This window comes from Aspergillus glaucus (assembly GCF_001890805.1).
Source record: "Aspergillus glaucus CBS 516.65 unplaced genomic scaffold ASPGLscaffold_12, whole genome shotgun sequence".
NCBI lineage: Eukaryota > Fungi > Ascomycota > Eurotiomycetes > Eurotiales > Aspergillaceae > Aspergillus > Aspergillus glaucus.
The window spans coordinates 71,470-95,075 of record NW_019170464.1 but is presented as its reverse complement, the minus strand read 5'-3'; the positions used below and the strand labels follow the sequence as shown (position 1 = coordinate 95,075).

Below are 23,606 nucleotides of genomic sequence, written 5' to 3'. Positions count from 1 at the left end.
GCTGTACTGCCGGCACATGACGTCTTGTCCCGTGACCCCGAACTTGACATCTCGAAAAACAACAACTGAAGCATTTCTCAACACACTCTTTTATTCCTGTGTTTTTTTTTTTTTTTTTTTTTGTCTGTCAACGTCGAGGAGGAATAGCCATATCGACAACAATTGTTCGGCGCTTATGAGGGAAAGATATCCAGATGCTCTACTCTGTCTTGTTTTTTTTTGATTTTTTTGTGTTTTTTGGTGATCTATAGCTTTCTCTAACCCTCCAACCTCTGCTGACCTTCCAATCCTACCAATAAAACGGCCATATCCCATTCAACGCGTACCTCGAAAGCTGTCAAAGTCCCTCACCGCCGATGTTGGACTGTTAGTTATCCGCAATAGAGCAATTGATAAGCCGTCGCTGCTCCAAAATGGTCTGCATTGCTTCTCATCTGCACGTCGTCATTACTTGACCGGCATGGGACGTCAGTCACTCGCTCACGTCCGGGGACAATGGCCCGCAGTCGCGATCTCGTTGTTCTGGGGGGACTCGGAGGATTCATCGCATGGGGTTTGGTGGTTCAATGGTTCCCAGTGCTGCGATACCTTGGCTATGCGGTCGTTCTAGGCGCTATAGCCTCTTTCATTTCGCTGCTGGGTCTTGTGTTTCTGACAACACGGACACGGGATGCCGCTAGATTTCGTGCGAAGACTACGTCTCTGGCATTCATCACTCCCAAGCACTGGCAGAAAGAAACCTACGCAATTCGCCAACGCTCCACCTATGATTCCAAGCCCATCTATCCTCAATCGTTCGTCGTGTCGGAAGCAGTTGATCAGACTCTGACCCTCATTACTCGCGATTTTATCTCGTCATGGTACCAAAACATCAGCCCGAGCCCAGTGTTTGTCAACGACGTGGACCGAATGATTCGGGTTGCGATTGGGAATCTTCATAATAGTCTGCTGGCAGAGGATTTGGTGTCACTAATAGTGTCGCGCATATTTCCCATCTTCACCACCCATCTCAGAGAATTTGATATCGCGGAGCGGTCAGTCCGGGGACGGAATTTGACACGGAATGTAACCGAGTCAGAAGAGTTGGATCTTGCTATTGCGAGCAAATACTGCGAGGGGCGTCTTCACCCGGCGGTTTCGCTGTCCCTCTCCGACCAGAAGCTGGCAGAACAGGAATACTTGCGGAAAATCTCCGTTGGGCTACTTCCACAGTTATTCCCAAAGAATATACTCAACAGCCGCGTTGTTGCTGTGTTAATCCGGGAGATCTTCGCCTGTGCCGTCCTCTTCCCAGTTGTATCTACACTCTCGGACCCAGATACATGGAATCAATTGATGGAGGCATATGGACGGACAGCCCTCCATGATCGCAAAACCGTACGAAAGCTTCGGGCAGCTTTAGACGAACATGCGTCTCCCACGCCTCATTCAAAACGTGGACGTTCATTTCCCAAGCTCTCGCCGCATGATTCGGAACGTGCCTTTGAGCGTTTTGTCAGGGCAATTCGGAGATGTAATAACCTTTCGGATGCCCGGCGATTCAGAGCGCTTGTCGCCAGCCAGCTGAAGCGAGAAAGCATGGTGGAAGGACAAGACCAGGTTTATATTCGTCGTTTGGAGACGAGCAAGAGAGTCCTGGATCAAAAGGTGCTCAAACTTTCAGCGCCCGGAAGTAGTAGATTTCCGCATGCCACGGCAAATGCATCACATTTGCGCCGCAATAGCGCACCAGCGTCTCACGAGATGTCTCTAGTGGATGTGATGCACGATCCTTCTGGTCTCTCTTACTTTATGGAGTTCATGGACCGTCAAAAGCTCATGTCATTAGTGCAGTTCTGGATCGTGGTTGACGGGTTTCGCAATCCACTCGAAGATGACTTTGGGGACGAAACGTCCCCTAGTTCAACGACCTGGAACACAGCCGATAGGAATGATATGGCACTAATCAGCGAAACGTACTTGACAAAACCTGAAATCAAAGTCGCAGACGGGTCTTGCCGAATGGTGAAAGCTTTTCTGAGTGCGGGAAAACGGGCGACTTCAGACCAGTACCACCAGGCGCGGACTGTGATCTTGACCTCGCAATCTGCGGTCTTGGAAGAAATGGAGAATGTCCATTACCCTAGATTTAAACAGTCGGATCTGTACTACAAGTACCTTGCGTCGGATCAAGGTTCGAAGTTGGGAGGATTAGCCGCTCATCAGCCTAGTCCTGCAGCCAGTCTTGAGGCGCCTGAAAGACGGCCCTTGCCTCCTTTGACTGGCCGTACGATGTCTCAGGCAGGAGCCAAATCGAAGGATCTTCGTCGGGCTGCCGTTTCATCGACCGATGTCCGGAGTACAGGAAAGCTCTTCGATGATGATGATGTATCACCCCGAAATTCTTTGGATTCTGAACGTTCCGCCCCTTTATTCGACGATGAACACGATACCGATCCTCTCGCCATGTCTACACATAGTCTCGGCAAAGACTCGCAGAATGGAGAACACGAAAAAAGTCAAAGGCAAGTTATCGAGACGATGGAGGCGGCATTGAACGATATCATTACCGATGAACCACCAAAAAATAGTAAACCAGAAAACAACAATAATAATAACAACCATGATGACTTGGTCCCACCTGAGTTATATGGCAACGGCAGGAGTCCTACTAAGTCATCGCGCAGCTCGGTGGAATTGTCACGGGAAGAAATCCGAACCGATGAGAAAACAAAACCTAGTATTGCTTCATTAGGTCTCGTCGATGAGTCGCCACGACGGGGTGTTTTCGATGATGACCTATTTCCGGACCAGCAGAAGTTCATCGAGGATGAATACGAAGAACCAGCTGAAACGGAAGACAAAGACCCTGCCGATGAAGTCCATGAAGCAGCCCCTGGTGATCTTGGTTTGACAGAAGCAATTGAGGCGCTCACCACCGAGATCGAAAAGCTGGGCTCCCAGGAATCGGTTGTGGATGCGTTAACTCGGAAAGCTGAGCTAACCAATAACACGGCTGAGCTGCGGATCTTGCGCAAGTCCAAGGCTAGCATTCAGCGGGAAGGTCATCGGAAAGAGATGCAGCGCCAACAGTATATCATCCAAGAGAGCGACAACAGCTTATATGGCCGGTCGACTGTCCAAATAAAATCCATTGTGGTGGGCAAGGAGCCAGATGGCCGAGAGTATGCTCTATGTATGTAACATGCCGATATCTCCCTATGGAACCACTTAACTAACGTTCTTGGCAGATGTGGTTGAAGTCCAGAGAAATGCGGGGGAGCAGATGCCAGCGGCATCCTGGGCTGTAGCCCGTCGCTACAGCGAATTCCACGACCTGCATCACAAATTACGCACAAGATACCCATCGGTCCGTCACTTAGAATTTCCGCGTCGCCGTATGGTGATGAAATTGCAAAAGGATTTTCTGCAGAAGCGACGAATGGCATTGGAGAGCTACCTCCAAAAGCTATTGCTACTGCCGGAAGTGTGTCGAAGTCGTGACCTACGTGCGTTTCTCTCCCAACGGGCCATAATTTCGCGCGATGAGATTCGTCCCCGCGATGACGAGACCAAGGATCTGGTTACCCGGATCTACAACTCGGTGACGGATGGCATGGACGATTTCTTAGCCAATTTCGGTGTGTTAGACCAGCTCTCCACGGCTGGGCAGAACCTCATCTCCGCCGCGACGACCAACTACCAGGCTGGCGCCTCTTCGCCAGCAGCGAACCTTGTCAACGCAGAGGATTCTGTAACCGCTGCCGAAGCAGAGGCGGAGCTCAATGCATTTGAGGACCGGGAACTAGAACCGTTTATCAAACCAATATGCGACCTCTTCCTGGAAGCCTTTGATCTGAATAAGGGCAACAACTGGCTTCGCGGCCGCGCCGTGGTCGTAGTCCTCCATCAGCTCCTGGGCGGGACCATCGAGCGCAAAGTGCGCGAGGGAGCCCGCTCACTCGTTCAGGATGAGTCGTTGCTTCGATACATCCATCTCGCGCGGGAGACGATGTGGCCGAATGGCGTGCTGCGACAGAATACCGTGCGGACGCCGTCTCAGCGATTCAAGAGTCGCACTGAAGCGAGCGTGGTGCTGGCGACGCTGGTGCCAGATCTCGCAGGAAATGTTGTTGGACGGGCGAATGCGCAAGGCGCGGCAAGGAGGATCTTTGCTATGTTGAATAACCAACGGCTCAATACGCATCTCGTCTTTACTATCTTGGATGAGCTGGTGTTAGTGTTATTCGGGGGAGTGGTTCCGGGCTGGTCATGAATTTGCTGTTACTATTTATACCCTTATGCTTTCAGCCTTTGTCTTGGATGATAGATATGACCGTGTATGAGAACTACGAAGATTGCGATGATGTTACAAAATTGACTAATTCAAATGATTATAGATATTATTCCAAACTTGAATATGGCAGAGAGCACCGGGAACAAAACTATATGGAAGACATACCAGAAACCTTTCTTTGAGACGTCATTATGGAGGGATGATCAGCATCTATGCCTCTTCCTTTGCCTTTTTGCCCTTCTTGCGCGACTGTTGTACTGGACCGTGATGCTTCTGGTGGACGACCAGACGTGTCCAGCACTCCTTCTTGTTCCACTCAAAGCCAGCAAGATAGGGAGCATCCATTTCATCATCGGACTATGCAGAAGAAATTAGCATTGTCCAAAACAGTAGGGACACGGCGGATGATACCTTCTTCTTGAACTGCTTGTAGATGGCGTCCAGCGCGTCCTTGATGGTGACACCTTTACTGTTGCGAGCAGCTACTTCCAAGCCTAGTGGGAAGTGCAGGTCAATCTTCTTGACGGGAGGGTTGACGAGGTACAGTTTGAGCATGTCTTTGTCCTCGATGCTGTTTGGCGAGGTATTGAGTTTCCTGGAAGGGTGTCAATGGATATGACAGCAATGAAAAACATTGATCGAGAAGATGGGTACACGTACCACCCAGTTTTCTGCGTCTCGATTGGAAGTACCAGTTCAATCTGTTGGGCCTCTGGGAACATCAATGGTTTTAGTTCGCTTCTCTGGACCGAGTGGACCGAGAGACCGTACCCAAGTCTTTGATGTTGAAGACACCCTCTGCCACCGACGACCTGCGCCTATGTTCGATCTTTGTAATGGGAGGTTTCTCATCTTGGGGAGATGTACCCAAGCCTGCGACGGCTGAATCAACCCTGGTGAGTTCAGGCTGTTCAGTATACATGGTGACGACGGTAGTGAACTAGGCCATGGTAGGAATTAGCTATAGTGTTCAAGTAGGTTGGTCTCAAAGGTAGCAGAGCCTTACCTGATAACTGAGTATAGGTTAAGCAACAATGATGTGAAGGAGAGGAATAAAAGAGGGAGAGAGGAGAGGCAGATGAGAAGAATCAGGGAAAGAAAAGGAGGAGACGGGAGAGAAAAGAGGAGAAGAGCAGGTGACCCCGAACCAGACCCGGCGATACTACCGGGGATATACTATGTCGAGTGCTACACGTACGCTCTAGGGTTATGGCAGGATCAAATCAGATCAAGCAGGGCTGTAACCTGGTCATGACGAGGCCCTCGTCTTCCGATGCCCCATTGACAAAATACCACACCACATACAGGGGTATACTGTACAATGTCATACTGTACAATATCCCGTATAGTGAGTATACAAACAGTACTTTGCGACGGATCATCGGAAGATCACCTGACGTGGAGAGAGAGAGAGCTTGGTTGTGCACCCCCGCATTTTCCGTTTTGGGACAGTCGATTCAAGGTATACAACACTCGACGTGAGATGTTTCTCTGGTAGCTCAAACTTACAGAGCTCTCACATGAGCTTTTCTCCTCTTTTAACATGCGTCATGACCAACATCCGGGTTGAATTGACATTGGATATGTACACGCAATTTGAAGTAGACTATGCCGGAATATGGGTGTTGATGGTATGACATTGGACGACGGAATGGCGGAACTCTGATACGAGTGGCGAATGCAGCATGATGAATTTCCCAATAATATTGGATGTAGAGCCATGGGTTCGATCAGGCCATTGTCATTCCACAGTAATCGTAGTTAAAATCATGACGATGCTGATATTATATACTTGGGCCCCGTTTAGGGTTGTTTGTTTATTTTGTTTATTCTGTCTAGTTTGATTGATTTGCTGTAATTGCATTGTTTACATAGTTTGTTTCCTTCTTGCCTCAGGCCGCAGCCTAACCTCATTAGGACGAAGAGCTCTTCCACTTCCACCGCGTCGCTTCGTTTTGATTTTGAAGACCTTCTCTTCGTTTCTCATTCGTTGTTTCTTCTTCAATTGTGCTTTTTTGATACCCCCTTATCTTTCTGTTCGTTTGTTTCTCTAGCTCTGGTTTGATTTTGTATAAAAAAAGACAAAAGGAGGGCCAAAAAAGCAAGAGAAAAACGGTCACGAAATGTCGCTCTTCGGTTCCGTCGGCGCTGCGGCGACATCAGCAGCTCAGACCAATACCACCGGCGATATCTCCAAGGATGTCGCGCTCAACTCTCCTCCCGAGGACAGTATCTCCGATCTTCGTTTCTCCCCCGCCAGCGAACACCTTGCCGTCGCGTCCTGGGACAAGAAGGTCCGCATCTATGAGATCAACGAGCAGGGACAAAGTGAAGGAAAGGCGCTCTTTGAGCACGAAGCTCCCGTATTGAGCTGTTGCTGGTCTCCGGTAGGTTGCAAATTGCGGAACGTTCAGCGGATTTGATTTGGCTGACTTGTCGGTGTGCGCAGGATGGGACCAAGGTCGTCGGGGCTGGTGCCGATAAAGCTGCCCGGATGCTCGATCTTGCTGCCGGCGCTACGACTCCCGTGCAGGTCGCGGCTCACGATGCTCCGATTCGATGCTGTGATATGATTCCAAACCCCGCAGGAAACTCCCCCCTTCTCATCACCGGTTCGTGGGATAAGACGGTCAAATACTGGGACCTGCGGCAGTCCACCCCCATCGCCTCGCTCGAGTGTCAGGAGCGAGTGTACACCATGGACGTGAAGAACAAACTCCTCGTTATCGGTACGGCGGACCGGTACATCAACATCGTCAATCTCGATAGCCCCACCAAATTCTACAAAACCATGCAGTCTCCCCTCAAGTGGCAGACGCGGACAGTCAACTGTTTCATTGATTCCACTGGGTTTGCCGTTGGTAGTATCGAGGGTCGCTGTGCCATCCAGTATGTTGAAGAGAAGGACTCGAGCTCCAACTTCAGCTTCAAATGCCACCGTGAGACCCCGCCCAACCAACGCGACATCAACAACATCTATTCCCTCAACTCTATCACCTTCCATCCCGTTCACGGTACCTTCAGCACCGCCGGTAGTGACGGCACCTTCCACTTCTGGGACAAGGATGCCAAACATCGTCTGAAGGGGTATCCGTCCGTTGGGGGAACAATTTCCAGCACCGCTTTCAACCGCACTGGAAATATTTTTGCCTACGCTGTCAGCTACGACTGGAGTAAGGGTTACTCTGCCAACACCCAACAATTGCCCAACAAGGTGATGCTTCATCCTGTTGCGCCAGAAGAAGTGAAGCCTCGAGCGGGAGCGAGAAAGAGGTGATTGGGTGATAGATGGATTGGTTTATGGTATGAATGGTTTTGTTTTATTTCATGTTATCTTTTCTTATTATGTCTGGGAATGCATACGACGAGCGAAATCAGTATAGGCAATTTGCCTTTTTATTTTTATTTTATTTTATTTTTATTTTTTTTTATTGCTTCTTCTAATGGAAAAAGACCTTTGTCTGCCAGGAGTCCTACGTTACGGGTGTCGAAAGATAATGGACAGGAGAGAGAATTCTGACATGGAAGCACCCTCCTTGAGGCTGAATAATGTACTTGGGGGCGGCTTTTGGTTAGCATTAGTGTAGTAATAGTTCTTAGCCAGGGCTAGAGTAGGGATAAAATTCAATATCACATCACATTTTATTTTCGTTCGTCTACATCATTCATATATCTCATGCTATGGCTCGTTTCTCCCAAATACAGTTAAATGAACCCGCAGAAAAAGTAATATTCAACCCCGAAAAAGAAATAACGAAAGAAAGAAAGTAAAAAGAAAGGCGAATAGAATCGTTCATGATGTCGGAATCGTAACCTGCGACACACCATCGGTGACCTTCTCAACAGCTTCGTCATTCTTGCCCTCAGTGGTAGCAGTAGTTGCCTCTGCACCTCCCTTGGCAGAAGCCTCGACACCACCCGCAGGAGCAGCAGCATCAGCAGGCTTGCCGGCCTTCTTCTCCTTCTTCTTGGCCTTGCTGGCGGCCTTCTTCGCGGCAGCCTTGGCGGCGTCTTCCTCCTTCTTCTGACGCTCGGCCTGGGAACCGCCGAACTTCTCTCGCCATTCGTCGGCCTTCTTCGAGTCAATGCGCGAGAACAGGTACTGGGCCTTGCCGATCTTGTGGCCGGGCTTCAAGGCAGTGGGCTTCCAACCGTCCTTGATGTCCTCCAGCGTGGGGATGTAAGCGAAGGGGGCGTCCAGTTGCTCGTTGATAGACTTGGAGGTCGCGGGGAGGTAGGGCGCGAACACACTGGCGAGGAGGTAGATGAGGTTGAGCACGGTACCAACAACAGCGGCGGCCCGCCCGGGCTCGTTGGCGATGAGAGAGTTGTCCAGACGGTTAGCCTGGATCAGGCCGTTGCCGGCTTCGGCGATCCTCATGGCTGTCTGCACACCGGCGCGGAGGTGCACGCTCTCCATCTCCTCGATGTACTGGCGGAGCAGGCCGGTGACCTCGTCCAGGTTCGGCTGGAAGCTTTCGGGGACGGTGAAATCGGGAATAGTCGAGCCGTACGAGGCAGTGACCAGCTTGATTACCCGGTTGACCAGGTTACCCAGCTTGGCCAGCAGTTCACTGTTGTTGCTGTCCACGAACGCACGCCATTCGAACTGAGTGTCACCGGTCTCGGGACGGTTTTTCAGCAGGAAATACCGCCACACGTCGGGGGAAACACCAATTTCCCTGGCGTTGTTGCCAAAAACACCGATTCCGCGCGACTTACTGAACTTGCCGTTCTCGTAGTTCAGATACTCAGTCGTGCTCAAGTGGTGCAGCATAGTCCACTTGTCCGTGGTTCCCAGCTGCGTACCGGGGAAGATGACACTGTGGAAAGGCACGTTGTCCTTGCCCAGGAACTGGTACAACTGCACCTCTTCCGGGTTACGCCACCATTGTTCCCAGTCCGTCGTGTAGTTGGCCGTGATCGAAAGATAGCCAATACAGGCCTCGAACCACACATAGAGCACCTTGTTCTCAAATCCATCAAGGGGAACGGGCACACCCCACTTAAGATCTCTTGTAATTCCACGGTCCTTCAAGCCTTCCTTCAACCATGACTCAGTGATCACCCGGGAATTCTTGGGCCAGTCGCCCTTGTCAATAGCGTTGCGAGACCATTCCTCGATCTGCGGCTGCAGCTTGTCCAAAAGGAGATGGATGTGCTTGGTCTCGCGGCGGACGGGGGTGGCACCGTCGAGCTTGCAGTGGGGGTTGATGAGATCAAATGGATCCAACAGATGACCACACTTGTCGCATTGGTCACCACGGGCGTCATCATAATGGCATCGCGGGCACTCTCCCTCCACATATCGATCAGCCAAGAACGAGCCGTGCGCTTCACAGAACGGTTGCTCTGCCGTCTTCTCCGCGAGATACCCGTTCTCATAGAGCCTCTTGAAAATCGTCTGCGAAATCTCGGTGTGTTTTTGTGTCGGGGTCCGGCCAAAGTGATCGAATCCAATCTCAAACCATTCGTAGACTTCCTGGTGAATCTTGTTGTATTTGGCACACAGTTCCTCCGGCGTCACCTTCTCTTCGAGGGCCTTTGTTTCTGTCGCAGTTCCGTATTCATCGGTACCACAGATATAGAGAGTCGGTCGTCCGCAAGCCTTGTGGTATCTTTAAGAAAGAATATGTTAGTACCAGTGAGACCTCTATGATAAAGAGATTGTTGGATACCTCGCGAAAACATCGGCACTCAGCACGGAACCGACAATGTTGCCCAAATGAGGCACGTTATTGACATATGGCAATGCACTCGTCACGAGGATATTGCGCGCGCCCTTCTGGGGCAGAATTTTGGGATCTGAAGCCATTTTGAATCTTTGTTCGAGACTCTGAAAAAGAATGGCGGGGGGGTTTTATGGATGGAGGGGCAAACAGGAAAGCCGAGAGAAAAAGTGCGGATGATTCATCATTCAACTTTTTTGCTTCTCTTGACTGCAACCACCTGGCGACTGACTCACAATCTTCTTGTATAACGCTGAAATTATATGCTGTTCGAGTTATTTTCTATTCTTCTGGTGTCTCTAATCCCACACGTCGCGTTGCTTTGGCCAGATGGAGAGCAATCACTTACTGGAGAGTCTCCTAGATCTGGAGGAGGAATTCTACAAAGAAGGCTACGATCTGGGAGCTGCTGATGGTGCTCAAGCTGGATATACCGAGGGAAGCGTCTTTGCTGTTGAAAAGGGCTTCGAAAAGTTCGTCGAAATGGGACGATTGTATGGAAAGGCGTTGGTTTGGGCTCAGAGACTCGCCGATTCCAAAGTTTCCAAGCAGCCGGGTGCAAAGACAGATACATATGATATCTCTACAACAGATGCGATCAGCCACAAAGATTTGGATGCTTCTTTGGACCCATCCGTCTGCGCAGAAATGGCGACACTCCCGCCTAGTGCACGGCTGGCGAAGAACCTCGATATTCTGCTCGAATTAGTCGATCCTGCATCATTAGTCATGGCGAATACAGAGGAAGCGGTGACAGATGTGGACGAACGATTGAAGGGAGCTATCATCAAGGCCAAACTCATTCAGCGTGCGTTGGGGGAGCGTGAAGACACGTCAGATATACATCCCGGCGCCAAAGGCACTCCAGCTGGAGCAGCAACATCAGGTGACGGAACTGGTAGCATCGAAGATATCAGTTCTTTGAACATCCGGCATTGAGTTTTATGGTTTATCATACTGTCATTGCCGCTGCAGTTGCAGTTGCAGTTGCAGTTGTTGCCGTGGTCACTGACCATGCGCCTCTTTTTTTTTTCCCTTTCATGACCCCTCTTTACTTCCCCCCCCCCCCCCCCCCCTTCCTCCCCGCCCCCGCATACTGCCGTCCTTTATTTTATGGCGGTTCGTTCGGAGTTGTTCCGAGTCATAAGTGCAGCAAATATGCCTCAGTCCAAACGAACCTCGCCGTCTTCGGTATCGACTTGCTGCAATTGAAAACGACAACAGCCGTGTTGTCTCTCCCTCTTCGGCATTCCTTGCGGCCTCATCGACGATCGGGCTTCCCCCCACAATCGGGCATTTTAGTTGCCCGCTAATAAATTGAATTGTTGCAGATCAGAAAGCCAAGCTTGGAAACCGGCTAAACCTTGGGACTGGTGACCTTTTCGATTGGATTGGACTCGTGCTCCGATTAATGCAATGCGAGGTTTTTATGGAATAGTGCCATCAACTTCTAAACCCCCCTTGGTTTGTGGAACTGTGGAGAAACAGCAACAATAACGAAGTCCGGAAATAAGGCCAGGGATCGGAAACGATATAAACAGACCGATGGCCTTATGGGGTCAACCTGAGAAGAAGAGTGTTTCTCGGTTCCTGGTTTTCCGCCAAGTTCCTCCCCTCCCGGTCCTTACAGAACACACCATCTCATAGAGCGATTGCTTCAAAATGCATGCGCGCTTCTCGACCCTTTGTTTCCTTCTAGCTGGTATTACTCGTGCGCAGACCGGTGTTACCAACCCGATTTCGGAAGATTGCGGTCCCTCGGTGGTATGCATCAATAAATATGCCAATGTGCTCCCGTAAGTCAAGAAGCCAAAGAGCCATGTGCAATATTGGATGTTAATAGGGAATGTGCACGTTAGATACCACTTCTTCCGCAGGCTATCTACTGCCGATGTCCCTTCGACTTTTGGCGACATTACCTACGGCAATGGTACTCGGTTAAATGACGTCAAATCAGCCGATTTCCTTGTCTTCGACAAAGAACGCGGTCTCGAGCTCCTGGGCTCTAAGCCCAGCTATGAGTTCATGTTCAAAGTTCCCGAGGTCGTGCACGAAGCGCCTGTCTATGTAGCCTCGCAGAACAAGCTTTACCTGTCCCAGTTGACGCCGGGATATCTCCCCCAGCTGGTCGTCGATTTGAATCAGGATCCGCCAAAGCTGTCCGAATATCTCTCGAACCCGCCTGTCTACGCTCCCAATGGCGGTACGTTCCACAACGGCAAGATCGTCTGGGGTGCGTCAGGCGGAAACGGGTCCATCGGTGGCAGTGAGCAACGGCTGGGGTTGAGAACAGTGGACCCAAAGACGAACAAATCGACAACCCTGGTCAACAACTACTTTGGATATTATTTCAATACGATTGACGATGTTGCCGTGCATCCGAAAACGGGAGATATCTGGTTCACCGACCCAGACTATTCATGGTGGAATTCTCTCACCGACACCGCTCCTCAGCTTCCAACCGCCAGCTACCGATATAATGCGACCTCTGGCGCTGTGTTCGTGGTGGATGACAGCATTACCCAGCCTAATGGTATTGCGTTCAATCCGGAGGGTACGCTTGTGTACATCAGTGACACCGGTGCGTATCATTATTTCAACCCCTTTTAGACAGTATTCGCCTAACATGTCTGCATCTAGGCGCTGGAAGAAACACGGTTGACCCGAAATTCGGCCAACACAAGAACACCTTCAACTCATCAGTGGGACACAGGTATGTCGCTCTTTGGCTGATGGCCATCTCATTGTTATGAAAATACTAATACCAGAGCAGAACCATCTACACATTTGACCTGAGCGAGGATGGCACCCGCGCTACGAACAAACGACCTGTCTACCTGTCTCCTGAATACGTGCCTGATGGCCTCAAGGTGGCTGCAAATGGGTACATACTTACAGGAAACGGGAGGGGTGTAGATGTCCTTGACTCCTTTGGTCAGCTTCTCCTGACGGTTCAGACCAACTACACCGTTCAGAACTTTGCTTGGACCGGTCCTGAGCTCAAGACGCTCTGGTTGATGGGCGCTGGTGGAATAAGCAGGGTCGAATGGGATCTGGCAGGCCAAGAATTGAAGTAATCTCAATTCTAATTGCATTGACGCCCGCAATGATGTTGTAAATATGTTTATGGATGATGATCTATGTCTGAAATGTCCGCTGGGACCACACCCGTCTTGGAATCGAATTATGGGAATATGAATGTATCGAATTCTTCTTTTGCTCTCGTTATAAATTGTATATTTAAAAGTGCATCAATCGTTATTACTGCTCCAAGCTCCGCACGGCCATGGCAAAAGCACCCTCCTTGTTCTTGTGACCGCCGATAAACCCGCTCGCGTGGGTGAAGATGGCACCCTCGGGAATCTTGGGCTTGCCGGACTTCTCTGCCTCTGCAGCAATAACGCCGTCCAGGTCCGCGTCACGAACACCACGCCACGACTCAGGCAGAGGTTTGCGAGACTCGAAGCTGCTTTCGGAGGTTGAGACACACTGCACCCGCCACTTAGCGTCCTCTGCGGTACTTTCGGCGTAGAGAACATAGGAGACCTCATTCTCAGGGCTGGTTTCTCCACCACCCGAAGCCTCCTTTTCGAAATTGTACAGATGCTCCTTCCAGGGGATACCAGCCTTGGGCAACACGATGATGCGGCCGGAGGGGTGGACGTCCCGTCGCGAGTGATACGCATCACGGACAGTCGTGCGGGCGGGCAGCCAAGATGTGCTGGCGTGGTGCAGCTTGCGGGTGAAGACGTTTCCAATGAAGGTGCTTGCGCGACCAAAGAGACTGTCTTCATCTTGGGGCTCTTCCGGGCAGGTGGGGTCCGGGTTGTTCATATCGCCCACCACGGAGGTGATGGTGATCCCACCATCCTTGAACCTCTTCTCGATACCAGCTGATGCGATGGCTGCGGGGTCGTAAGAGGAGATACCGTTGTCGTTGGCATCGATGGCCTCAACGAAGCTGGTGTAGAGCTTCTCGTACAGAATGGAGATATCTTCGTGGTCTAGCGGCAATCCGATATGCTGGGCAATGATCGCACGACCAAAGTGCATGTACACCAATCCAGCAGACGAGAGTTTCGTTTCGTGGTTGGGGAAGAAGGTCGCGAAAGTCCGTTGGTGATGGTCATAGCGGTTGCGGGAGTGATCATACTCCCCGCCGACATCGACAACGGTGTGACATTGCTCAAGCTGGGCCGGATCTCTGGTACGAACAAGAGGAGAAGAGGAGTATGTAGGGAGCATACGGAGGAGGTAAACAGCGAGAGCCTCGTCGGCATGGAAATGACCGCTTGAAGAAGGAATCGTAATCAGTAACCAGACAAACGTTATTGGAAGTGAGCAAGGACATACTTATGGGTCCCGAGGACGGGAGGGGAGGTCTTGAGCTTCTTTGCAGTAATTTCTTCGGCCATTCTGAACAGCTGTCGAAGTCTAAACATAAACCAACAATGAGTAGTTCAGTTTGTATGGACAATATATCGTTGTTGTCACCTTGGAGGGAAAATCTGGATGAGTTACCTTATCTGGACAATAGTTAGGGCTCTTATCAGAGGGCTTCCTCCATCAGGTGGTGGTGTCCATATCAGGACTAGAGCAAGGCATTAATACGGACGGTAATAATCGCTGTATCAGCCTTACGCGCTGTCACATGCTCGTGTTTTCCTCTCTAATCAGTATTTGTCCCTTTTTCTTTTCTTGTCTGCCTTCGACTTTCCGTTTCTGTCTCTTCTTGTAATAATCACTGGAATAATTCTTTCCAGCAGTGATTATTCTTTCATTTACAACTCTTTTTCCTGCACTCTTCGCTCTAATTCTCTGCTTTTCTCTGCTTTTCTCTGCTGCTTCTGACCGCTACAATCCTGGAGCCCACCGCCTCGTCCCCCAGCCTGCAAGTGCCGCGCAGGAACCAGCTGTACCCTGTCCAGCGCAAATTTCGCCTGAGATTGCACCGTCGACTGGTTCAACCCTTCTCGAACGGACAAGCGAAAACATACACACGCGTCAAAGAGATATACTTTTCTACGTTCATTGCGCTACTGTCAAGTTCACCACGTGAAACTCGTCTTATATTCTGACCCGCCTGGAGATAAGATCGAAAAAAAAAAAAAAAAAGGCACTACACTGACACACGGACGTGACCAGAGAAGCTAAAAAAAATATATAAGAAAAAAAATAAATTTAAAAAAATTAAAATAAAGTGAGGGGCACAGACAGATAAACCAGCTTGATGTGAAGTCAGGCATCTACATCCTTTTTTGTCATTCTGCTCAGCTCTCTTGGGTATACGGATAATAGGTACCTAATACCTAACTGGGAATCCAACCTTGGTTCGTGCCTCGTCGCGTGTATCTAGCAGCTGTCACATCATCGACCCTTTTCTCCCCCTCCTCTCTATTATCAACAACCCCCGCTCGTTCCAGTGATATCGTTTCGTCTTACGTCGAACCCCATGTGGCTCTTCCGCGCCCTCTCGTCGGCCTTCTTCCTCACGGTCACAGTCTCGTCGATTCCACTAGCATTTGATGTGGGTGGGAAGACGTGCGGCTTGGCCTTTTCGCTCTCTCTGGCGACCTTCTACTTTCTCTTTTCCCTTCTAAAGGTCACCACTCCGGACCGGTCGTGGCTTAGATCCTCGTTGATCGTTGTCATCAGTTCTACGCAATGGCTTATTATCCCGATCCTCCTTATCTGGTCGCTGAATCGATTCTCCATTGATGCGGATAACTCTACCTCATGGGTGGAGCGGACTTTCAGCGGAAAGAGAGCCCAGGACTCGTCGATTCAAGAATGGTTGTTTGGTCCCGATGGATTGGTGGAAACCGTGACAATTGGCAACTGGGAGAAGCTTTTGCGATGGTCAACTCCGGTTTTTCAGCTGGTAGAGGGGTTCTGCAGTCTATTGGTCATTCAGGCTGCAGGACAAATCACCAGGTGGCTGGTCAACCGTGGTGGACGCAGTGATAGTTGGATGGTATGTACCCATGTTCTTTCTTTCCTATGGCTATGCATTAGGGAGGCTAATCTTCTCGTAGATCGGCCTATTGGTGATGTCCGCCTCTATTATATCCAGTTCCGTTTACTTCCTCTGGCGGGTCCTCCAGTTCCCCGAGATTTCAAATGTCGACGCAGCTCTAATCGGCGTTTCCATCACATGTGCCGTGATCTTGTGTGCATGGGGGATCGGCAGCGGCCGTGGAAATCCAGTGGAAAGCTCCCTCTTGTTTGCTTATGTCGTCCTGTGCATTTATCAAATCTTTACCGATTACAAGCCCTCGCATCCGGTCGAACAGATTCCGTCGCCATCGCAAGCAGGAGATTTCCCCCCTCTGCCTCCCATCATCATGGCATCTTACACCACCCTCATGCACGCACTGTCCCTCCTTCCCTCCATCATCCATGCAGCTTTCAACGTGATCAACGCGGTTTTTGGTGCAGTGACACCATCGGTTCTTATCTCGCTCGCCTATCGTCTCTTGGTGCTCTACGCCTCGACACGGATTATCCCAGCTGTTCGTGAATCTGGAGCCCGTGCCTTGTTCCAAGAAGCTTCTCTGGATGACTCTGATGCGGCGGGCCAGTTCCTGGGATTCCTCAGCTACTTCTCTCCCTCCATTCTTATCTCGGTCTATACCAGTCTTTTGATGCAGCATTTTTCCTCGACCTCCGAAGCGATGGGAGGTAGTGGTGAATGGTGGAGCACCCAAGGAGGTGGCGGGGGAAATTTCTGGAGATGGATTAACCTCGCCTGCACGCTGGGATTGTATGCGGTTGAGCTATATCTGGGTGAAAACGACAGCCTCGACACTGGTCTGGCGGGTCATTGGAAGGCAGACTGAATTGTCTACGCTAGACCAGGTACGATGATTCGTGGTTTGACGATTCCTCGACCATTCTTTTTGTCCCCTTAATCTGGGGGCGCTTACATCTAAACCAGCATACACTGTTACCAGCACCATTACAGAGACCTCGGTTTACGAGACCGAGCATATTCCGCTCTTGGTCATCTCCGACTCATACAAGAGATCGGACCATTTATAAGTGCACCTGACGAGGTCCGGTAGAAACCCGCACAGCTTGGGTCTCCGGGGTACTGCCCATTATCCTGGCATCTTATCTGGATACTCCCGGAGGATCCGATTTGTCAAAAAAGGCAATATTTGCATGATATGATTCTGAAAGACGATAGCATTATTTTGACCTGTGCTTGCAGGGAAACCCGTGGAAGCTCAGTGCAGGGACAGTCCAGTCCACGTCCTATGACGTGGAATCGGATTCAGCGTGTGAAGCTGCTCATCTGTCATTTCTTTTTCTTTTCCCCTTTTTTTGGCTCTTGATATTCTTTGCTACTTGCCATTATACCCCTTCATGTCATTCGCTCGAATTCTCATCTTTTGTCTGTTTTATCTCGGTGTCTACATTTCTGTTCCAACTGGTCTATTTGCTTTTCGATTTCTTACTGAGCAATGTCTTTGTGGACGATTATAACCGAATGATATAGCCTAAATGGCACTGTGTCAGTTCGTCCAGTGCCTTGATTTGGCCTTATTTATTATGAGACTAGTTAGCTAATTTACATGGAATATGAATCGATACTGTGATCTATATGACCTAACTTCTTTGGGGCAGGGTCAAGCAGTAAATGACTCGATTTGTTGGCCTGCAACCATTATGCATTTATATGTAGACACAAAAATAGCTTCAAAATGAAAAAGAGCAATCTTGATAAGGTATGGGTGGAAAAAATTCGTTATAGACAACGACAAAACGTGGCGTACGGCATCACATGCGTGGAAAAAAAAATCACAACAAGATAGGGCAGAATACATTCCTCGAAAACATGGCAATATGATCAATCAAAATGAAGTCATATGAACAAGAAGAAAAGGCGTAACTAAAGCGCAGAACGTGGCATCATGTGCGTGGAGATGAAAATGGAAAAAGAGCGATCGGTAAAGCAAGCAGACCAAGCACAGGCAAGGACCGAGACACAAGCCGAGCCGGAGGAAACTATGGAGTAAGCGATGTCACGAAACAGGAAACCTGCTGTCTTCCTATGTACGCATTCATCGGGCCAGACGAAACTCTGCGTCTGGACACCACTTCCAACGGCCATTCACCCTCGACCTCCTGTTCTGCAGTCCAGACTGGTGGCCCGATCAAGGAAGAGAAGCACAGCTCTCGCATAGAATCGAGAGGACAACAGAACATATTCCATAGCGCCAGGCTCTTTTTTTATACCACAAAGCAATGCATGGGCAATGGGAGCGAGGAGAAAAGCAAAAAGAAGAAAGGAAGGCCAGCCCGGCAAGAAGGGAGAAACAAGAAAGAAAGGGGAAAGAAAAGAAGATCACTATTGCTTGATGGGCACGCCCTCTCGTGCTGGCGGTGGACTGACACTGGATTCATGCGCGTCCTTGTCCTTTGCAGCTGCGGAGTCTCTGGCGCCCTCGGAATCCTCTGCGCTGGTTTCCTGTTGCAAGAAGCTGCCTTCCTTAGCAGGGCTTCTGCCTTGAAACCCAATGGAGCCGGGGTGGCCGCTGATGCTGCTTCCCGGGACCTGCTGGCCCTGGGAACTGGCACTGCCACCGTTGCTGGCGGCGGCGGGGTTATTGGCGCCGGGCGAAGTGGCCGTCAGGTGCGGAATGTTTTCGGGGACGGGGTGCTGGGAGCCAATGTTGGTGACACCGACGTCTGAGGCTTTTCCGGCCTTGCTGAGGGCGTAGTCACCTGAATCGAAATATTTCCGTTCCTAGATTGCCGACTGGTATTAGATTAATGGTCAAGGGAACGAACTATGAGCGACAATCCCACCTTGAGTTTGTTTTGGAGGAGATCCTTCTTGTTTGGCATTTTGCCATAAAGACGCAGCAGACGCTGCTCATCTGGGTTGAGGGACTGTGATCAAGTAACAACGGTCAGATCCCTTGGCTTTTCGTTAATTCTTTCTAGAGGTGGCTAACTGCCAAGACTCACACTGATGTCAACCTTGTTCTGTTGATGAGGATTCATTTTGGGCGACTGGAGCGAGACCGAACGGTTTTTGCAGATAAAAAGCTAAGGGAATAGAGCTAATACGAAGCGATAAAAGCCGTGGCAGTGGTTGCAGTAGTAAAAGTTCTCTGGGCAGAGCCAATGGTCGAGAAGCGGGGAAGAGAGCGACAGTTGGGCGACAGAGAGATCCCTGCCAGACGAAGAGGGAGAGAAAGGAGGGTTGAAGAATCTGGAGAGTCGAACAGACACACTCAAATTAGGCGATTCGAGGAGAGAATAGAAATAGCCGGTAGAAGAATGGTTGGTGAAGGAGAGGTTGAAGAGAAGAAGTGGTAATAGAGTAGTAGATGATGAAGTTGGTTGCAGGCAGAGGAAGAGGGCGGTGGGCGGACAGGTAACCACAGCAGTGATACCAATAGAATTTAATTATATTATTGTTGTGTTATGTATATATTATTATCTACCAGTTCGACTCTAATTGTATACAAAAATACGGAGTAGAAGTGTATGTTTTAATTGTTGTTGCGGTGGTGGTCGTTATTATCAGAAATATGTATGCAGACTATGGAGGGGCAATGATTACAGAACAATAAAGATATCTTTTTGCAAGATAGAAAGATTATTATAAAAAAAGATCTAACATGTTATAATAATAATGATATATTCTGGAGTATTTGAATATACATGGCGACTGCTCAACCGCTTCTCTCCACAGTCCATCGCATCCCGATTTGGTTCTTTTCGCGCTCTCTATAAAATTTCTATTCTCCCAGAACAACAGGAGCACCCAAAAAAATCACCCTTTCCCTCTAGTTTAACTATATAACCAATCTCTTCTATTCACTCAAAAAGAACAGAATATGAGCAAAACTCCTGCTACTTTCGTGGTCGAACACCTCGACCCCGAATTAGGTCCCTGGTCTTCCTTGGAATATGGCTGTATCGCTCGTGAATCCCACGCAACAGGTGCTCGATTCCTGCTCAGCTCCGTGCCCCCATCGTTGAAGCTGCCCCAGGAGCTGGCTGCCACTCAGGGCCTTGAGATTAACCAGCACAGCGTCGAGGAAATCTTTGCGGACCGGAAGGACAAGGTCTGCTTGCTTGATCCAGCGGCCCAGGTCGAGTTGAGCCCGGCCGATGGCGATCAGTTTGAAGTGTTTCTCTTTGGCGGTATTCTTGGTAGGTTTTGCTTTTCTTCCAGCCGTATATATTATCCTTTTTTGTGGAAGGAAGCTAACTGACTGTATGAAACCAGGTGATGATCCTCCGCGGGGTGGGTGATGCTATGAAATGTTACTTCTCTACTTTGCAATTGACCAGAATGACTGCTAGATCGCACCAAGGAATTGAGAAAAAAGGGCTACGCAGGACGTCGGTTAGGTCCTAAGCAGATGACCACCGATACGGCAGTGCGAGTCACCCGTATGATCTCGCAGGATAGAAGTGAGAGACTGTCAACTCGCAGCGCATTGAACAGATGCTAATCTACTAACAGTTCCTCTGAAGCAAGTCCCATACGTCGACTACCCAGAAATCCGGGTCACCGAGAATGAGCGCACCGAAATGCCATTCCGCTATGTCAAGGGTGCGGATGGCCAACCGATCATGCCTTCTGTACGTTACTGGTGCCCGCAGGTACTCTGTACATGCAGAACACTTAAAGTACTGACTTGTCTAGGGTATGATCGATCTCATCAAGAATGATGCTGACAAAGGCGTCGATGACCTATTTTAACCTGTCTGCGGTCTACCCGGTCTACCCTGTACAAAGAAAGATCGAGTATTAGACGCTGTGATGAATGTAAAGGAACCCATACCTCTTGGAACCCTCTTCACTACTGGACCCATTCCGCAAGGCGCAGCAAGGCTAACCACCACTACTTGTACACCAGTCTCTTTCTTCCCTCAACGCTATTATTGTCCATCTCTGGTTCGCCTTGTTCGAGGCCGATTTCCTGCTTTCTTTCAACGTCTTTTTCGAATATATAAAAAAATAAATTCCATCCTACTCCCGATCTGGCAGGTGATCTGTATCGACATTGTATTGATACCGTATTGCCATTTCTGAAACCAAAGAAACTGCCCGCAAGACGGCGTAATAGACCTGTCACACTGCCTCACCGCCTTGGGGGTTCTGGAAGGCCACGCCAGCGTCTTGCTTTCTGTTTCATCTTCATTTTCAGAATATCCTCACTTTGTTGATCTGATTCTCTCCTTAATTTTGTGCTGGCAACTGCTCCAAACCTGTTATAGAGAGTCCAGACGCTGTTAGTTTAGTGTCTGTCCCTCGACACCCGGCTCCTCACGTCATCCGCCCGCGTTTCACTCCGATACGAGCTCCGATGCGGTCGTGAGCACTCGCATTCTGTCGCCCTCTTCTTCAATGAACTGCCTCTCTTCTTGTTATACCGGTTAACGGAACTAATTGATATATTCTTTTTGAGATTTGGTTCTTCCCGGGATCGGTCATTCCGTTCAGAGAAAGCGAAAAAAGAATGGTCTCGCTATCCTTGGGCAGGGGCTCAAGGAAGGGAGCGAGCGCTCTCTCGCTCTCCTCCATGACCTCCTGGGCATTATCGCTACTTTTCTCGTACAGTGTCGACGCAGTATCTGCTAAATCGGCAGCGGATTATTATGTCCGCTCATTACCGGGGGCTCCGGATGGGCCACTCCTGAAAATGCATGCTGGGTGAGTTACGCTCGCGATGAAGCACATACAGGGATACTTGGACAACAGGAAGATGAGACTGACGCATAGAATAATTAAAGTCATGTAGAAGTGGACCCGGACAACAACGGTAATCTTTTTTTCTGGCATTTCCAGAACCGTCATATCGCCAACCGGCAACGAACTATTATCTGGCTGAACGGGGGTCCGGGTTGCAGCTCCATGGACGGTGCATTGATGGAGGTTGGTCCGTATCGAGTCAAGGACGATCAGACGTTGGAGTACAATGAAGGCTCCTGGGATGAATTCGCCAACATGCTGTTTGTCGACCAACCCGTCGGAACCGGATTCAGCTACGTCAACACGGATAGCTACATTCATGAATTGGACGAAATGTCGGCCCATTTCATTACATTTCTCGAGAAGTGGTTTGAAATCTTTCCGGAATATGAAAGAGATGATGTAGGTCTTTGCTTTCGAACCACTCAATATCTGATCTACCCCTAATTTGCTTTGTTCTGTGCAGATCTACTTCGCGGGTGAATCCTATGCCGGTCAACATATACCCTACATTGCAAAAGCCATTCAGGAACGAAACAAAAACGCGACTCAGAGTGGTGCGAGTAAATGGAATCTCCGCGGTCTTCTCATCGGAAACGGTTGGGTATCCCCGGTGGAACAATACCAGGCATACTTGCCTTATGCCTACGAAGAAAACCTCCTCACAGAAGGTAGTTCGCTTGCGAAGAATCTTGAGGTGTTGCAATCTGTGTGTCTTTCTCGCCTGGAGGCCGATACAGACAGAGTCGGCATACCCGAGTGCGAGGACGTGCTACAGGAACTGTTGAAGCGCACTGTCGATGGGAATAGAGAATGTTACAACATGTACGACATTCGTCTCCGCGACTCTTTTCCGTCATGTGGCATGAACTGGCCCCCGGACCTAGTAAACATCAAACCATACCTTCGCCGACCGGACGTGGTTAGTGCCTTGAACATCAACCCGGAAAAGAAGACCGGCTGGGAAGAGTGCACTGGAGCCGTGAGCAGTCGATTTACCGCCCATAATTCCGTCCCTTCTGTCCGCCTACTTCCAGAGTTACTTGAATCCGGCGTTCAGGTTCTTCTCTTCAGCGGCGACAAGGATCTGATTTGCAACCATGTCGGAACGGAGCAATTGATTAACAACATGAAATGGAACGGAGGAACCGGCTTTGAGACCTCGCCAGGTGTTTGGGCCCCGCGTCATGACTGGACATTTGAAGACGAACCTGCCGGTATCTACCAATACGCCCGCAACCTAACCTACGTCCTTATCTACAACGCAAGCCATATGGTCCCCTACGATGTCCCGCGCCAGAGTCGGGACATGGTCGACCGCTTCATGAGAGTGGACATTGCCAGTATCGGCGGTAGTCCGGCCGACTCGCGCATCGACGGCGAGAAACTTCCGCAAACCTCCGTGGGTGGTCATCCAAACAGCACGGCCGCTGAGCAACAAGAAAAGGAACGAATCAAAGAGACCGAATGGAAGGCTTATGCCAAGTCCGGCGAGGCTGCTCTGATCGTCGTTATCATCGGTGTGTCTGTCTGGGGCTTCTTCATCTGGCGCAGCCGACGGCATCACCGCGGCTACCGGGGTGTTTATCAGAAGGAAACCTCTCACAATGGCTCGTCTGTGCTTGAACGTTTCCACAACAAGCGCTCTGGCACTAATGATGTGGAAGCAGGAGACTTTGACGAGTCCGAGCTTGATGACCTGCACTCTCCTGGTTTGGATCGTGAACACTACGCGGTAGGCGATGACAGTGATGAAGATGAGCAGCGGCCATCTGGACCAGGGCAGGCGCAGGATAATTTATCGTAATTTTGCTTCAATTTCTTGCTGATTATATTTTGTCTTTTGGGTGGGACGCAGATTTTACATTTATCTGAACAT

At 49.8% G+C, this 23,606-nt stretch overlaps 11 protein-coding genes across 11 annotated transcripts; 7 read left to right on the top strand and 4 right to left on the bottom strand.

Moving 5' to 3' along the window:
* Positions 1–495: 495 nt before the first annotated feature.
* rgsC (putative intermediate filament protein (Mdm1)) lies at positions 496–4,255 on the top strand (the record flags this gene model as incomplete). Its single annotated transcript, XM_022544650.1, has 2 exons — positions 496–3,175; positions 3,231–4,255. 2 exons carry the CDS (start codon positions 496–498, stop codon positions 4,253–4,255), a joined length of 3,705 nt encoding a protein of 1,234 aa, XP_022400021.1.
* Positions 4,256–4,336: 81 nt separating this feature from the next.
* ASPGLDRAFT_386627 (uncharacterized protein) lies at positions 4,337–5,454 on the bottom strand. The gene is made up of 6 exons (XM_022544975.1): positions 5,283–5,454; positions 5,048–5,216; positions 4,937–4,988; positions 4,832–4,871; positions 4,688–4,780; positions 4,337–4,633 (listed from the first exon to the last, which is right to left on the bottom strand). Exons 2-6 carry the CDS (start codon positions 5,196–5,198, stop codon positions 4,487–4,489), a joined length of 483 nt encoding a protein of 160 aa, XP_022400020.1. The 5' UTR covers positions 5,199–5,216; positions 5,283–5,454; the 3' UTR covers positions 4,337–4,486.
* A 945-nt stretch (positions 5,455–6,399) lies between these two features.
* Positions 6,400–7,553, top strand: sonA (putative nuclear pore complex protein (SonA); the record flags this gene model as incomplete). The annotated part of the gene is made up of 2 exons (XM_022540781.1): positions 6,400–6,663; positions 6,726–7,553. 2 exons carry the CDS (start codon positions 6,400–6,402, stop codon positions 7,551–7,553), a joined length of 1,092 nt encoding a protein of 363 aa, XP_022400019.1.
* Positions 7,554–8,069: 516 nt separating this feature from the next.
* Positions 8,070–10,091, bottom strand: ASPGLDRAFT_127838 (methionine--tRNA ligase MES1; the record flags this gene model as incomplete). Its single annotated transcript, XM_022540744.1, has 2 exons — positions 8,070–9,894; positions 9,955–10,091. 2 exons carry the CDS (start codon positions 10,089–10,091, stop codon positions 8,070–8,072), a joined length of 1,962 nt encoding a protein of 653 aa, XP_022400018.1.
* Positions 10,092–10,231: 140 nt separating this feature from the next.
* ASPGLDRAFT_47854 (Yae1 family protein) lies at positions 10,232–11,071 on the top strand. The gene has a single exon (XM_022546768.1). It carries the CDS (start codon positions 10,336–10,338, stop codon positions 10,942–10,944), a length of 609 nt encoding a protein of 202 aa, XP_022400017.1. The 5' UTR covers positions 10,232–10,335; the 3' UTR covers positions 10,945–11,071.
* Positions 11,072–11,493: 422 nt separating this feature from the next.
* On the top strand, positions 11,494–13,174 carry ASPGLDRAFT_386276 (SMP-30/gluconolactonase/LRE family protein). Its single transcript, XM_022544972.1, has 4 exons — positions 11,494–11,801; positions 11,865–12,586; positions 12,646–12,718; positions 12,779–13,174. The coding sequence occupies exons 1-4, from the start codon at positions 11,668–11,670 to the stop codon at positions 13,080–13,082; spliced, it is 1,233 nt and encodes a 410-aa protein (XP_022400016.1). The 5' UTR covers positions 11,494–11,667; the 3' UTR covers positions 13,083–13,174.
* Positions 13,175–13,266: 92 nt separating this feature from the next.
* ASPGLDRAFT_127707 (MYG1 family protein) lies at positions 13,267–14,447 on the bottom strand (the record flags this gene model as incomplete). Its single annotated transcript, XM_022540734.1, has 2 exons — positions 13,267–14,296; positions 14,359–14,447. 2 exons carry the CDS (start codon positions 14,445–14,447, stop codon positions 13,267–13,269), a joined length of 1,119 nt encoding a protein of 372 aa, XP_022400015.1.
* A 1,010-nt stretch (positions 14,448–15,457) lies between these two features.
* On the top strand, positions 15,458–16,844 carry ASPGLDRAFT_26261 (ICE2 family protein; the record flags this gene model as incomplete). Its single annotated transcript, XM_022543543.1, has 2 exons — positions 15,458–15,979; positions 16,041–16,844. 2 exons carry the CDS (start codon positions 15,458–15,460, stop codon positions 16,842–16,844), a joined length of 1,326 nt encoding a protein of 441 aa, XP_022400014.1.
* Positions 16,845–18,358: 1,514 nt separating this feature from the next.
* ASPGLDRAFT_36092 (endosulfine family protein) lies at positions 18,359–19,017 on the bottom strand (the record flags this gene model as incomplete). Its single annotated transcript, XM_022544649.1, has 3 exons — positions 18,359–18,757; positions 18,820–18,903; positions 18,982–19,017. 3 exons carry the CDS (start codon positions 19,015–19,017, stop codon positions 18,359–18,361), a joined length of 519 nt encoding a protein of 172 aa, XP_022400013.1.
* A 651-nt stretch (positions 19,018–19,668) lies between these two features.
* On the top strand, positions 19,669–20,977 carry ASPGLDRAFT_47848 (SAM-dependent methyltransferase). The gene is made up of 5 exons (XM_022546767.1): positions 19,669–20,178; positions 20,255–20,272; positions 20,332–20,442; positions 20,495–20,613; positions 20,678–20,977. The coding sequence occupies exons 1-5, from the start codon at positions 19,860–19,862 to the stop codon at positions 20,732–20,734; spliced, it is 624 nt and encodes a 207-aa protein (XP_022400012.1). The 5' UTR covers positions 19,669–19,859; the 3' UTR covers positions 20,735–20,977.
* A 517-nt stretch (positions 20,978–21,494) lies between these two features.
* Positions 21,495–23,534, top strand: kexA (serine-type carboxypeptidase kexA; the record flags this gene model as incomplete). The annotated part of the gene is made up of 3 exons (XM_022540795.1): positions 21,495–21,688; positions 21,769–22,129; positions 22,194–23,534. The coding sequence occupies 3 exons, from the start codon at positions 21,495–21,497 to the stop codon at positions 23,532–23,534; spliced, it is 1,896 nt and encodes a 631-aa protein (XP_022400011.1).
* Positions 23,535–23,606: the final 72 nt, after the last annotated feature.